A 15832-nucleotide genomic window follows, 5' to 3' on the forward strand; every position below is an offset into this window, starting at 1 on the left:
CAATGATACATACACACATACACACACTGTGGTCAATGACACAACCACATCTATGTGATTGTATATAGAAGTTGTTATGACCTCGACCTGTGTTTCTACATTTATCCTCATCATGACGTGTCATTGTGATCAATACATGTTTCTATTCGTGCCTTAAAGCTCATGGCACTATGTTTCCTCATTGACGCATATTAAAGAGAGTTTCTCTATTCCGTAAACATACCAGACACAGTGAGCAATAGTATGGGGAATACGTTGTTGTATCTACCCCATTGTGCATCGGTGAAGTAGTCGTTTGGATTTAGTTCTCTCAATAGAGTTTTATATAGGGGTAAAGAAATAGACAATTGCATCGAAGATAATTGATCATAGTGACCTTTGCTATGCACAGATGCATTGATAGCATTTCTCCATTACACGGATCTCTGTGTCATGGTGGCTTACTTATGTCTTTGTAACAAAAAACGACAAAACCCTTCCCATCAGCATAAAAGGTCCAGTGTACGGCTGCGACTAGATAACAAGCATGTGTTTATGAATCACACTATCACATGTTGTGATGGTTACTGGCTTACATGGGGAGACTCTATTGACATGTTGACAAGTTTGTGAACTTAACATACAACTGACAGTGTGTAAAGTGATAACAGTGTGTGTGTGTGTGTGTGTGAGAGAGAGAGAGAGAGAGAGAGAGAGAGAGAGAGAGAGAGAGAGGGAGAGATGTCTGAAATGTCTTCTACATCAGCATGAAACAAACACGAATGCTAGTAGTAGTAGTAGTAGTAGTAGTAGAAGTAGTAGTAGTAGTAGTATACGTGGTAGTAATAGTAGTTGTAAAACTGACAGTAGTAGCAATTGTAGAGTGGCAGTGTTAGTAGTAGTAGCAGTAGCAGTAGTAGTAAAAGTGGTAGTAGCATTAGTTGTAGAACTAATAGTAGTAGCAATAATAGAGCGGTAGTAGTAGTAGTAGTAGTAGTAGTAGTAGTAGTAGTAGTAGCAATAATATTGTAGTGTTTATATGTGAAAACTAACAGTAGCAATGTAAACGTTTCCTTGTGAACACAAATTCAAGACAGTTTCACTCCTCGGGAAGATATACAACCTGAATCTAAAATCGCTTGTGTTTGGAGTAGCTACTCCAGTTTGCAGTTGTAACTTCTATACGTGTGTATTTCAAAACGTCCCCCGACCCCGAGCTGTGTGTGTATTAATGATATTTTTTTCTTCTCATGAGCCATTTGTGAAATAAACATTTACAGTTTCTCGCCCACTCCGCCCTGGACTCCAGCGTTGTCTGAAGGTCACGGCGTCAAAGTAACTCAGAGCCTCTGTACGTAATTTGAAAGAGTTTGCACTGACTATTTCAGAGGCGAAGATATCATAAAGACATCCAAACGCACTGGTGATTGTGGTCGCCGGGATGTTGGGGCTACGTGTGTGAGAATGTATGTGTTTACTTGAAGCGGCTTTATATTTAGCCATATGCATGTAGTAGAGAGCACGTCATATGACAGGACAAATAATGTCGCATACTGTATGCATTTAGACGAATATATAGAAAGTATATAATAAAGTGCTTGTGTCATACTGATTTCATTACAACACTAGCTGACTATATTCTCGAACGACATGGTTTTTTAAACTAGGAATTTAGATAATGTGCAAAGTTTATGTAAATTAACAAATGAATTACTGAATTGTGTTTTTTTAGATTTGTATACACATGTATTGCGTTTCGTTTGAAACACACAGTAATAAACACAGGATCTACAGAGAAAGAGTGTAATAATTTATGTATTACTCATTTATAAATTGACCATTATCTGAGCGGCTTCAAATGATATTTACCGGTATCGAAATCTTGTAACTGAAAACGCAGCAGGTTTATCTCATATGTCTATCGATGCAATATTTAGCCTATGTTATTCAAATCGTGTTATGAACCGCCTCCGTGGTCTAGTGGTAGAGCGTCCGCCCGGAGAGCGGAAGGTCCGGGATTCGATTCCCGGCCGCGTCATATCAAAAGACGTTAAAAGATGGTACTTGTTATTACCCTGTCTGGCGCTCGGCATTAATGGGCTAAAACAATGACTGGTCGGCTCGGAGTCAGTACACTGTGTCTGAGTGGGGTATTCATGTTAAACTGCGGCATGGTATCTCAGTGAGCTAGCACTACAACTCGGCATCAGTCCCGACCAGTACAAGCAGCCACACAAATACACACACGTACATGCACGTCGCTATATAAGTGCAATAATCTTGGACGCGACGTTAAACCCTATTTCACCTCACCTCACCAGAGCGGGTTATGATATTGTACAGGCTAACAGTGTATATTGTATGACGATATGTTCAATATTGTCTCTCTACACCAATACATGTAACAATTTGTAACATCCAGCATTGTGTTTTATGCTGTCAAACGTACCTATCCCCTCTCCCTGCAATAAAAGGAGCACGGTGTGGACGACCTGTTATAGCACAGTACGTGTATATGTTGTAGGTCTAATGCAATATACAACCAATATGTGAACTAAACGAATTAGTCTGAACATTTCTTCAGACGGAACAATATCACTATGTATGATCAAGTTTTTACAGACGGCAGGTCAGCATATAAACATACTTTGTTTTCAGTGTAGAGCTATGCTACTAGCTGATGGGACAGCGCTAAGTTGAGAATTGCTCCTGGCGTCATGTTCACATTTACATTCTGGGTATAACAGTCCGCAGTCACTTCACACTTACGTCATTGGTGCACGGAAATAGAACCTGAGACATTAAATTCCTATCACCGAGTTGTCAATGGCACAGCCAAGTGTTGTCTGTGGTTGCCCGGATGTTTGGGTTACCAGTGTAGGAATGTATGTGTTAAATTGACGCGGCTTTATATTCAGTCACGTGCCTGCAGTCGAGAGCGTGTGAGCAGCTGTGTGAACAAAACGTGCACCTGACAGCATGTCAAATGTCAGAACAAGCATAGATACACCTTTAGTCTCATATATATATTTAGACGTACATATAGAAAGTATGTAAGATCGGCAGATGGCTATACAAAATTCAACCCAAGGTCATATCAATATAAGAAAATAGAAATCATATCAATACAAAAACAGAAATTATCACAATAGAGGAGGAGTCCCAAAGAGGGACAGGTCAGCCGAAATTGCTTCGGCAGAAGGCGACCTTTTAAACACTTAATGCAACAACAACAATAGAAAGTATAAAATAGTGCTTGCGTCACACTGAAGGGAGTGGCCACACAATGTTACAGTGTTTTTTTGTAAGTCTATGTGTCCACACAACACGTGTAACCATGTGTAACACCTAGCAGTCGAAGGAGTACAACCAGTAGGTTTGAAGCAACGTTGAGAATATGCTACAGCACAGGGGAGACAACCCTGTTTTTGTTTCGCAAATACATACATGTGTTCTTACAAGTTTCATGGCACATAATGTAAATCATTTTAACTTAATTCAACGATTTTATAGCGATATTAAAATATTTCGCCCATGGGCGGGAAAAAGGTTTGGCCCATGGGCATATTTTCCTTTGCTCAAAACTCATGTTTTTGTTTCGCAAATACATACAGGTCTTTTTACAAGTTTCATGGCACATACTGTAAATCATTCTAGCTTAATTCAACTATTTTATAGCGATATTGAAATATTTCGCCCATGGGCGAGACAAAAGGTTTGGCCCATGGGCGAGAATATTTTTCTTTACTCAAAACACATGTTTTTGTTTCGTAAATACATAAATGTATTTCTTTCAAGTATCATGACACAAAATTTAACTTATTTTAACCTTATTCAACGATTTAATAGCGATATTGAAATATTTCGCCCATGGGCGAGAAAAGGTTTGGCCCATTGGCAAGAATATTTTCCTGTGCTCAAACTCGTGTTTTAGTGTTGAAAATACATCGAGGTGTTCTTACAAGTTTCATGGCACATACTGTAAATCATTTTAGCTTAATACAACTATTTTATAGCGATATTGAAATATTTCGCCCATGGGCGAGAATATTTTCCTTTACTCAAAACACATGTTTTTGTTTCGCAAATACATACAGGTGTTCTTACATGTTTTATGGCACATAATGTAACTCATTTTAACTTAATTCAACTATTTTATAGCGATATTGAAATATTTCGCCCATGGGCGAGAAAAAGGTTTGGCCCATGGGCGAGAATATTTTCCTTTACTCAAAACACATGTTTTTGTTTCGTAAATACATAAATGTATTTCTTTCAAGTATCATGACACAAAATTTAACTCATTTTAACCTTATTCAACGATTTAATAGCGATATTGAAATATTTCGCCCATGGGCGAGAAAAGGTTTGGCCCATGGTCAAGAATATTTTCCTTTGCTCAAAACTCGTGTTTTAGAGTCGAAAATACATAAATACATTTCTTCCAAGTATCATGACACAAAATTTAACTCATTTTAACCTAATTCAACGATTTTATAGCGATATTGAAATATTTCGCCCATGGGCGAGAAAAGGTTTGGCCCATTGGCAAGAATATTTTCCTTTGCTCAAACTCGTGTTTTAGTGTTGAAAATACATCGAGGTGTTTTTACAAGTTTCATGGCACATAATTTAACTCATTTTAACTTAATTCAACTATTATATAGCGTTATTGAAATATTTCGCCCACGTTTCTCCTTCCTAATCTAACGTTATAACATTTCAGGTCAATACCATCATCTAATACAAAAGAGATTATACCAAGACATATTTGATTCGGTTTTATGGTGTATGCGGTCTTGAAATTGATTTTATTTGTCTTTAAATCTTATGTCTAGTGCATATTTTCACAAACAGGGCCGTTAACATCCAGTTGAAATACATCCAACCAAAGGCCCTTTTTAAATAGTAATGTAATGATATATTATAAAGAATATTTCACATGATACAATATACTTTGTACACAATTAGTTAATGCTTTAAAGAGACTGACGAAAACATGGGCGAAATATGTTAATAACGCCACAAATTAGTTGAATTAAGTTAAAATGAGTGAATGATTTGTCACCTTTATGTTTTTGCGAAACTAAAACTGTTGAGCAAAGGAAACTATTCTCGCCAATGGGCCGAACTTTCTCGTCCAGGGAGAAATATTTCAATAACGCCGTATATTAGTTGAATTAAATTTAAATCAGTTAAATTATATGTCATGAAACCTCTAAGAACACCTTTATGTATTTGCGAAACAAAAACATGAGTTTTGAGCAAAGAAAAATATACTCGCCCACAGGCGAAATATTTCAATATCTGTAAATAATCGAGTCTGGACCAGACAATCCAGTGATTAATATCATGAGCATTGATCAACGCAATTGGGATCGATGACATGCATCAACCACGTCAGCGAGCCTGACCAACCGATCCCGTTAGTCGCCTCTTTCGACAAGCATAGTCACCTTTTACTGCAAGCATGGGTTCCTGAAAACCTATTCTACCCCAGAATCTTCACGGGTCACACCTGTATGTATTTGCGAAACAAAAACATGATTTTTGAGAAAAGGAAAATATTCTCGCCAATGGGCCAAACCTTTCCCTCGCCCATCGTTATAAAATCGTTGAATTAAGTTAAAATGATTTACATTATATGCCATGAAACTTGCAAGAACACCTGCATGTATTTGCGAAACAAAAACATGAGTTCTAAGTAAAGGAACATATTCTCTCCCATGGGCCTACCCATGGGCAACTCTTCGACATAGTATAAATATTGAGTTTTTGAACAATTTATATATATTTTTTCTTCCTTATTATGATCCCATGAAAACAGCATGTTTAATTTCGTAAATACCTTTGACCGAGACTGGGCAAAGACCGTAGAGTTTCTGGACTATTGGGTTTCCAGAATTAAAATGGGCCGTGTTTAAACAGTTGCTATTTTAAATAACATAACATTTACACAACTTTATATAAAGTAGTGTAAATGTTATGCCATGAAACAACTAAGGTTGAAGCTGCGCATAAACAGACATGCAAGGGTTGTCTCCCCTGTGCTGTAGCATATTCTCAACGTTGCTTCAAACCTACTGGTTGTACTCATTCGACTGCTAGGTGTTACACATGGTTACACGTGTTGTGTGGACACATAGACTTACAAAAAAAACACTGTAACATTGTGTGGCCACTCCCTTCAGTGTGACGCAAGCACTATTTTATACTTTCTATTGTTGTTGTTGCATTAAGTGTTTAAGAGGTCGCCTTCTGCCGAAGCAATTTCGGCTGACCTGTCCCTCTTTGGGACACCTGTGTGTGAGTTGGGTACACATATCCATTGTGAGTTTGGTATTCACATAATTTCTGTTTTTGTATTGATATGATTTCATTTTTATCCTTGGCTGCTCTATTTATATACGTTCGAGTAGCTGTCCATCTCTCAGAAATAGGGTTAGTTTGGCCTTCGCTATTGCATCTCTTGGCTTTAGGAGATCTATGACAGATGGTGGATCTAACTGCATTTCTTGTTTTAACCTAGCCCGGGCTGGGGCGTGGCCTTGACATTCTAGTAACACGTGAGCAATGGTTTCGGCCTGATTGCAAGATGAACCAACCTTGTCATAGTGTTTTTTGTGACCGAGTCTGAGGCGTGAGATAGCAATTTCAATTTTCCTTTCATTTGAGTATGAGTTTGGCTTTTGTTGGACCTTGGGATGAATTTATAAAATAGTTGAATTAAGTTAAAATGATTTACATTATGTGCCAAGAACGCCTGTATGTATTTGCATAAAACATGGTTTTGAGCAAAGGAAAATATGCTCATGGGGAAAACCTTTTTCTCGCCCATGGGCGAGATATTTCAATATCGCTATACAATCGTTGAATTAAGTTAAAATGACTTAGATTTTGTGTCATGATACTTGAAAGAAATACATTTATGCATTTGCGAAACAAAAACATGAGTTTTAAGTAAAGGAACATATTCTCGCCAATGGGCCACACTTATATATATATTGAGTTTTTTTAACAATTTTTTTTCATTTTTTCTTCCTTAGTATGTTCCCATGTTTAATTTTGTAAATACCTTTGACCGAGACTAGGCAAAGACCATAGAGTTTCTGGACTATTGGGTTTCCAGAATTAAAATGGGCCGTGTTATACTGTGTCAGAGTGGGGTATTCATGTTAAACTGCGACATGGTATCTCAGTGTGCTGGCACTATAAATCGGCATCAGTCCGGACTAGTACACACTAGTCGCCATGTAGCATTGAACAAGAGCCCAACACTAAAGATGTGTATTTATCAGTGTACAGCAAAGACTTACATCACTTTGTTCACCCGCTTCGACAACAAAATGTAAAACTTCTCGAAGCACTCATAAAATGTAAATCCTTCCTCGGGTCAATGCAATTTTCAGTCTATGTTTTTCACATACGAAAGCCTGATGTTGTCACTTCGGTGGTAAATTTTATTTTTTGGAATATAAATTTCGAGTATTTTCTCATTATTTGAATTATTTAATACTTTTTCGAAATTTCGATTATGTCTAATTATTTCACATGTCTATTAAGAATAAGTTTTATTCATATGAATTTATGTTCATCGCGTCATGAATGCTTCGTTGAAAATAGATTTCTGGTGTCCCCCAACGTGATATTGCTGTAATATTGCTAAAAGCGGCGTAAACCCGTACTCGCTCACTCGCTGGCTCGTTGAAAATGGTCGTCGTTAAAGGTTAGGAAGGTTCTTTGAGAGACATTTAGAAGTCGGACTACTACGTAAGGATAATATATATGAATGAACAATTACTCTATTTGATTAAGGAGCGACGCTTCTGTGTAGGTTCTAACACTGTTATCAAGAAAGTGACGTACGGAGTATATATGACAAGCATAAAGCCTTAAGATAACACACGCCCAGTTATAGCTAGCATAAACGTATTTTCGTAGTCTATTTTCTCTCTACTGAAACACCTGGATTTATTTGTGTGTATGTTTATGATTCCAGAAATTATGTAAACTTTCTTAATGCTGCTCACATACTTCGGATCTCATCTCTCAGCTATTTCTTAAAGCAGCATCATGAAAAGTATGTGGCATATGCATGTATTATAACATGTTACATTTTGTGCATCATTATATTTGGCACAATTTCAATGGACCCGTGAAGATCTAGGGTAGAATACGTTTTCAGCAACCCATGCATGTCGTAAGAGGCGACTAACGGGATCGGGTGGTCAGGCTCGTATCCCAGTTGCGTGTATCGATGCTCACGACGTCAATCACTGGATTATCTGGTCCTGACTCGATTATTTACAGGCCACCGTCATATAAGTAGAGTATTGCCGATTGTTGCGTTAAACAGCAAATAAACAAACTCAAATAAAATTCAATGATAGAAATCAATTTTATCACGAAAATAGCCAAACCAACCAATTTGAGCTGACTTGGCGAAATAAGTGTACAAGTATAGATCAAATGAATGATAGCAAAATTATGTTTACAGTACTGATCCCGGATCGTGGACACAATTTCTATAATTACACACTTCTTCTTGAACGTTCTAGGGGCGGTCGGGTAACCTAGTGGTTAAAGCGTTCACTCGTAACGCCGAAAACTCGTGTTCGCTTCCCGACAATGTGTGAAGCCAATTTCTGGTGTCCCGCGCCGTGATATTGTTGGAATTTTGCTAAAAGTGGCGTGAAACCAAACCCACACACTTGAACGTTCTATTTGCAACAGAAACCAAAACCGCAATATCATTAACTTGTATGTGGACATGCACCACGGTCACCGTCGACGTGGTTCCTATCTCAACCCTCACGCTATGCCGCACTCTCCCGGGATCCTTATTCCGTCCTAATAGCCTCGCCCCACATAACTACAAAGATCACGACAGATGGCACGACATAGACAATTTCACATGTACACCCGTGTTCACAAAATGTATTGTTTGGAAAGACTTCTGAAGCCAAGTCACGATACTGTAAGCAACACAGTCTTAACAAGATAGGCGTCATGGAGATTATTCAACACGCCAGCGGGATATGAAACTGTTGTATTTGTTGTGTATAGCGACGGTACTTGACAATTGGTCATATGTACCTCGTCATTGACTCAAGAAGCAGCCACCTCCAGTGAGAGAAGTGTCCCATTCACTGCAAGATGGTTCGCTTTCTCCTTTCAGTCTCACTGCTCTTAGGTAAATATTGACATTTTCTAGTTGCATGTATACATCATATGCACGTGTGTTCCGTGAATTTACCGTAACAACGTGTTGCTTTAAACGTTACCGACTTCTTAGGTAACAGGCATTCTAAAAAAATCTTTTCTTTCAGTTTTAAGTCTACAAATTAAATGAAGAAATGCTACCTATGACATTAATGAAACTAATGTGAACGAAAGCATTTTTAGGAATATACATAAATATATAAAGAAAACAAAAAGGTTTGAGTGAACAATGTGAATGTACATACGTTTCTCTATCTCTTTTCTTTCCATTCTGTCATTTGATTTATTAACCGTAAATAAGCATACATTTAAATCTATGGGAGAGGGCGTTCTAAGTTGTGATAACTTGTGCCCAATCCATTTCATGAGAATAAAATACATGTATGATTAAACTAAACCGTTACAATATGTTCCCGTATCCAAGTGACGGATATTCTTACTTTGTCCTTTACGTGTATACATGTCCATGTAATACATTTTCAAATTACTTCAAAGTATTCCATGTACATGCAACTGAGTGTAAATTGTACCAATATACCTATATGTGTAATTACGTTATCAAGTATATTTATTTACAAACTTAATTGTCAACTTGTCTATTTGTTAATTGTTTTTGGTGATTTAGACACCAGATTTGTAACTTGATCAAAATTTCGTGCTGTACACCATCTTTTGCTCAAGTCGTAGGCTCTAGTTTCCCGCCCACTCTATTGCATATACTCACTGTTCGGAGAAACGTCCCGTCGCCATTGTGTGGACCTTTGATTTGAAAGACATTGACCATTGTCCAAAGATAAGCACCCACTAATTTAATAAAATGCAAATGAATTAAACAGTCTCGAAAAAATGTATATGTGACAAAATGTATAATGTATAATACAGATTTACAGTTTAAGAGCCTCCTAGGGCAAAATGGATATTCAGTAGATACCAGTGGTAAAATGAGTATCAGGCAGTAGAGCGTTGGGCCTGTATGTGTGCCATCCTAAAAAAATGATTGCTTTTAAGAAAAAAAATGATGACCTCGATGAATAGATGATGCCGTCCAGACAAACAAAAGCTGTGGAAAAACTGTTCTGGATCTCACTCCAGTTATTCCAGCAAGGAGTCAACTGACATGGAAAAAATAAACACAACTTTTACTAGCTGTAGACTCTAATCGTTAATCTGTATAGCATTAAGCCAGATGGAAACCTTTTAGATCACACTGATGAACTTGAGCTATATAATTCAGTTTGTAACTGTCTTCGCGGTCAAGATCAAGAAACTCGCCTCCTTGAAAGTATTTCACTTATATCATGGCTTGTCAGATGTGATGTGAGACGAAGGCCCGCTGTGATACAGGTCTTCGACGTTTACGACTTTGGCAATCTCATTAAAATCAGGCCTTAGTTCTCGCTACCGCTAAACAAAGATCTGAAGACTTCCCATTAGGGGTCACGTCAGAACGACCTTTCATCCGATTAATCAGAGCGTCGCTTACCAATTATGAAAGTGACCGTCGGAATGTGATTTCTAATCATGCAACCTCGAAAACTTGAACACGGGGTATTCCGAACGATAGTTACGGGTTTAACGACTGAATCCATACAATCTAGACTATCTATTAGCCATTCCAGAATATGTTTTTGTTCAGGTTTCAAATTTGTAATCGAGGATGAATCAAAATATGTTTCGAAGCGTAGTCGCCAATTTGAAATTAATGCCGTAAAGCACGAGAAAGCTGCCCTCTGATTGGTCATTCCATTGGTTGGTCAAAGTTCGCGCAAGGCCGCTCTGACGTGACCCGTAATAGGATATCCTCAGAGGTTTGTTTAGCGGTAGCGAGAACTAAGATCTGATTTTAATGAGATTGCAACTTTGGTGAAACCAAGGCGAACGGGTAAGGTGTTGACAAAGTAATTAAAAGATCATAGTCCGAGGGAATCGGGTTCGAACCCCTGACCACGATCATCATGAGATCTGAAAGGCAAGAGTAAATTCCGCAAGTGTTCAACGTGATGTCGACACGACTGGGTCACCCGTAGCCCTTGTAAAAAGAAGAAAAGGGGATCATACAAGAATGTCCGGTAGAAAAGATGACAAGGGGATCACAAATCCTCTCCTTGCTGCCTTTGGGTCGTTGGGTCATTGGAGCAAGAGACAACTATATGACTCTAGTTATCTTAGTGCAGCTGTAGATCAAAACATCTTATACCTAAGGCTGTAAAATATAGGCGGAAGTGAGGCCATCGAGATGATTGCGACTATCCCGGTAAAAGTGTCACTTCATTAAGGGGTACCACAGGGTTCTGTCCTAGCTCCTTTGCTTTCACAATTAATATGTTTTAGTTGGACACTCAATGAGGAAATATTCTCCTAGTTACCACAGTTACGACAACCAGGAACCTTTTTTAAAAAAGAGATCTTAGCGCTAAGATGATCGTAACTCACATACTTTAACATGGGCTTACGAAAGTCTAAGCGCTGAGATCGCTTTGTGCAAGTGGACCCTGTTATACAGGTCAATTTTCCTTATCATCATCTGCTGTATCAGACGGTATCAAGTATGGGGAAACCTGCCTCGGTGTCATTAGATCTTGCATGAGGACGAACTACTGTTCTACATCAACAGCCCTGCTCCCAACTACCTCAGTCCAGTTTGGTGCATGTGAATATTTCAAACTGAAAATCATTACATCTATATCCATAGACCGTCTTCGGGGTCCAGTGGTAGAGTCCGCCCGGGGTTCGATCCCCGGCCGCGTCATACCAAAAGACCATACCAAAAAATGGTACTTGTTGTTACCCTGCAAGGGGCTAAAACAAGGACTGGTCGGCTCGGAGTCAATATATGTGTCTGAGTGGGGTATTCATGTTAAACTGCGGCATGGTATCTAACTGCTAGCACTATAAATCGGCATCAGTCCGGACTAATACAAGCAGACACACACACACACACACACACACACGCACACACGCACACACGCACGCACGCACGCACGCACGCACGCGCGACGCGACGTTAAACCCCATTTCACCTCACCTCACCTCTACATCCATAACATTAGTTTCTTGGTTCTTTGTACTGTACTGTACAGTCTTTAATGAATGAAACATACTATTCCAGTTCTCTAAATCTCTCCAGTCTTCAATATGATTTAAAATCCCATCTTAAAAACCCATCTTGTAATGGGAAGTTTGTCCAAAGACATATTATGTGTACATTCCGATCACGATACATTTAACATACCTTTAACATGTTGCTGTTCGTTTAAACGTAATTCAAAAGAAATTAAAAGAAAATATGAAGCGCTTTTTGCAAATAAATCCGAAAATTATAAAATAACATCCCATTAAATAAATATATATTACACCAAATATAAGAACTTTACTCAATCTTCCAGCGGTCAGACTATGTGCTGGTGAAATGAGAGGAACACTGATACAAGCTACTGCCTTCTACAACCGGTTTAAGGCTCTTCCAACGCTGCGATGCAGTACAGCCTACGGGACGGGCACCCAGTCAGACAAACTCCTTGAAAACAACCCAGTGAACGTAAACACTGTAAGAAGCTATCTTACCACAGATGAACAGAGGACGTTCTACGATCAACTGATAGCTAGTCCAGGTAGGAAGATTGAGTTACTATCACAATATGAATCAACATGTGACTATGTGTTGACTGGATATTTATGTTTGATAGTCAGTAACCCTGCTTCAAGTATGTAATTATCGTAAAAGTTCTGCAAACCAAAGACAGTACTTGTGTCATGGGTTGCTAGACTTATTCTACCCCGAATCTTCACGGGTCATTGAGGCTATGTTGAACTCTTTCAACATAGCCTCAATGACCCGTGAAGATTCGGGGTAGAAGAAGTCTTCAGCAACCCATGCTTAATCACAGGCCCCCGTCATGTAGCTGGACTATTGCAACCACAAACTAAACCAATTTTGAAGATGTTACATATATATCATTTTAGACCATGATATCGGTGTGTTCACTGTGGAGGAGATTCATACCCGCCTCGTCTACATCGGAGACCAGCTAGACGTCACGTCACGTCAGACATATCTCAATATCCGGAGTCTGTGGGACACCATTGATTACGATTCGCTTCTTTTCGTCATAAACACGTGGGAGCCGTCCATCCACCTCATTATGAAGGTCAGTAAACTGGTTCCACTGTTGCATTGCGCAGCAAGCTTAACAAGTTTAGCCAGCATGCGTTTGCCGAAACATGTGCAAATCTGTACTATACCCGGTTATAGGTGGAATTTCTTCCCACATTAAAACAGGCAATATCCAGTTGAGTGATTGAGTGAGGGAGTTTGGTTTAACGCCGCTTGTCAGCTAAATGTTGGACGGCTGCCTCGTGTGATGCAGGTCTCAGACGTTTACCATTTGGCTAAACCCATGAGCACGCTGACAAACCAGGATCATAGGTTTCTGGTGTACACAAGGGACACAACTCTTTACACGACTGGGTCACCCGTGCATGCCCTATGCAACTGAAACTGTTCAAAGCCAAGCTACTACTGTTCAAAGCCAACTCACTCATCATTGTTTGATCGTATTGACGTTCGCACGATGGGGGTCAACCGTAGTTTGGGGGCATGGGTGGACCAGTCGTCTAAGGCGCCGCGATTCGCTATGCAGAGTTGCGTCCCTTGGGCACGCCAGAAACCTATCATTAAGAGTTCGAATCCCGGTTCGCCCCGATTATGTTTCTAGGTTTGTCAGCACCATACCCATGCTCATGGGTTTCACCGAAGTGGTAAACGTCTGAGACCTGCATCACTTCGGGCTTTCTACCACATTAAGCTGACACGCCGTGATATAACTGGAATACTGTTAAAAGCGGCGTGAAAGACAACTCACTCACTCAACCGTAGTTAGCGAATAATGTAAACCGACAAACTTAACAATGTATTTGGGTGTGTCAGATCCGACTGACTCAAGTGATTGTTGTGACCAGGGGAACCTGATGTGTGATCTGATGAGTCGGATGGACCAGGACATGTTGTCAGCCGTCTGTAGGAGGTTGAAGGAGCCATTGGTTACCGTGGAAACCCTCTCAGAGTATCTCGACAGATGCGCGTACTGTGCTGGAGTAGCTGCCTTGGCCAGACAAGGAACAGAGGTAAGGAACACGATCGTGCGTCTTTGTGAATGTTTTTATGCGTTCATACAATTGTGCGTATTTGTATGCACATGCACACTATTACGATTCCCAAATTGAAACAATATGTTAACCCAGAAATCTGTACGTAAAAGAACCCAGAGTGGAACCAACAAACAACCAACAAGTGGTATAAATCAACAAATTTATTTCAAAATTAACTAGCTATATCAACACAAATTTCTGCACAGCAATTTCAATGGCAGTACACGATAGGGTGGTTGTACAATATTCAATGGCAATATATAATGATATGGAAGTTGTCAGTATCAAATACAAAGTAGTGATAGCAAACGTCAGTGATAATAATATATCAGGGAATCAGGGATGGTGAGCAATCCTCACATAAAAGCTGGTTCCGATGTGATGAAAAAGCGCCAGAGATACGTAAACACGCTCTTGTTCCCGTATATTGTAGAACCAACTGGAACGTTCCATATAGTGCCCTCACAGCTTGGAACATTACAAAAGATTCGGTAACATACCGCGGTATACCGGACCGGAAGTTTAAACACCACACTTGTATCTAAATATAGTAACTTCTTGACAACTGATCACTGTCCAAAGACTATGAAATGAGCGTCTACCGAATCTCAACAGAATCAATGTAACGCAGTCACAATAACTGTTGCATTGAACAACAAAATACACTGCCATATAACAATACTCGTAAACGTACATCTGTCTCTGGTTGTGTATCTTGTGTTGAACCGGTGTTTTGGGGCTCCCCTGGTAAAAGGCGACTATGCTTGTCGTAAGAGGCGACTAACGGGATCGGGTGGTCAGGCTCGCTGACTTTGTTGATGCATGTCATCGTATCCCATGATGTCAATCACAGGATTGTCTTGTCCAGACTCGAGTATTTATAGACCGCCGTCATATAGCTAGAATATTGCTAGGTGCGGCGTTAAACAACAAACAAAGAGGAAACTGATTCCATTGGACCTAAAGGGCAAAATAACGGCGACAGTTATATGAGTGGATCACTTAAAATGTTTGCGAAAAGGGAAAGCATGTCCTGCCCTACACGTCTTGAGAACTATCCTAGCTAACGTTACTGAGCTTACCGCGTATTGCGAAAGAAATGCTGAATTGCATGATACGATTATCATTAACCTACAGACCAGTCATGTGAGTGCAACAGACTTGTTGAAAGCAATGACCCCACCTAAGCCTGGAACATGAAAGACGGAGTAAATTAACGTATCTTTCCGGAATCTAGTATTGCGGTATCTCTGGGGTATGTGATGGATGGTCAGTCAGCTTTTCCTAATAGATAAATCACTTAAGAAGAAAACACAGGTATTCATATCCCGCATACTGTCTTCACTTACGCCAGCCACATAAACATATAGATTTAATTTCAAGTTGTTCAAGATTTTGTCCATAGCTATCAATTATAGTAACGCAAAAACACTGTGCAAGCCAACAGCAAACCAAACCTCGAAACGAATAAGAGAGTGAGTGA

At 39.5% G+C, this 15832-nt stretch overlaps 1 protein-coding gene across 1 annotated transcript in view; it reads left to right on the top strand.

Moving 5' to 3' along the window:
* Window positions 1-15832, top strand: part of LOC139467711 (uncharacterized) — a 70161-nt gene that overhangs the window by 21070 nt on the left and 33259 nt on the right. The window contains exons 2-4 of the mRNA XM_071249221.1: window positions 12588-12812; window positions 13165-13349; window positions 14161-14325. Coding sequence (XP_071105322.1) covers window positions 12588-12812; window positions 13165-13349; window positions 14161-14325 — 575 coding nt within the window. The remainder of the gene's footprint in view (window positions 1-12587; window positions 12813-13164; window positions 13350-14160; window positions 14326-15832) is intronic.

Source organism: Haliotis cracherodii, unplaced genomic scaffold, assembly GCF_022045235.1.
Source record: "Haliotis cracherodii isolate W230 unplaced genomic scaffold, xgHalCrac1.p SCAF_2, whole genome shotgun sequence".
Taxonomy (NCBI): Eukaryota; Metazoa; Mollusca; class Gastropoda; order Lepetellida; family Haliotidae; genus Haliotis; species Haliotis cracherodii.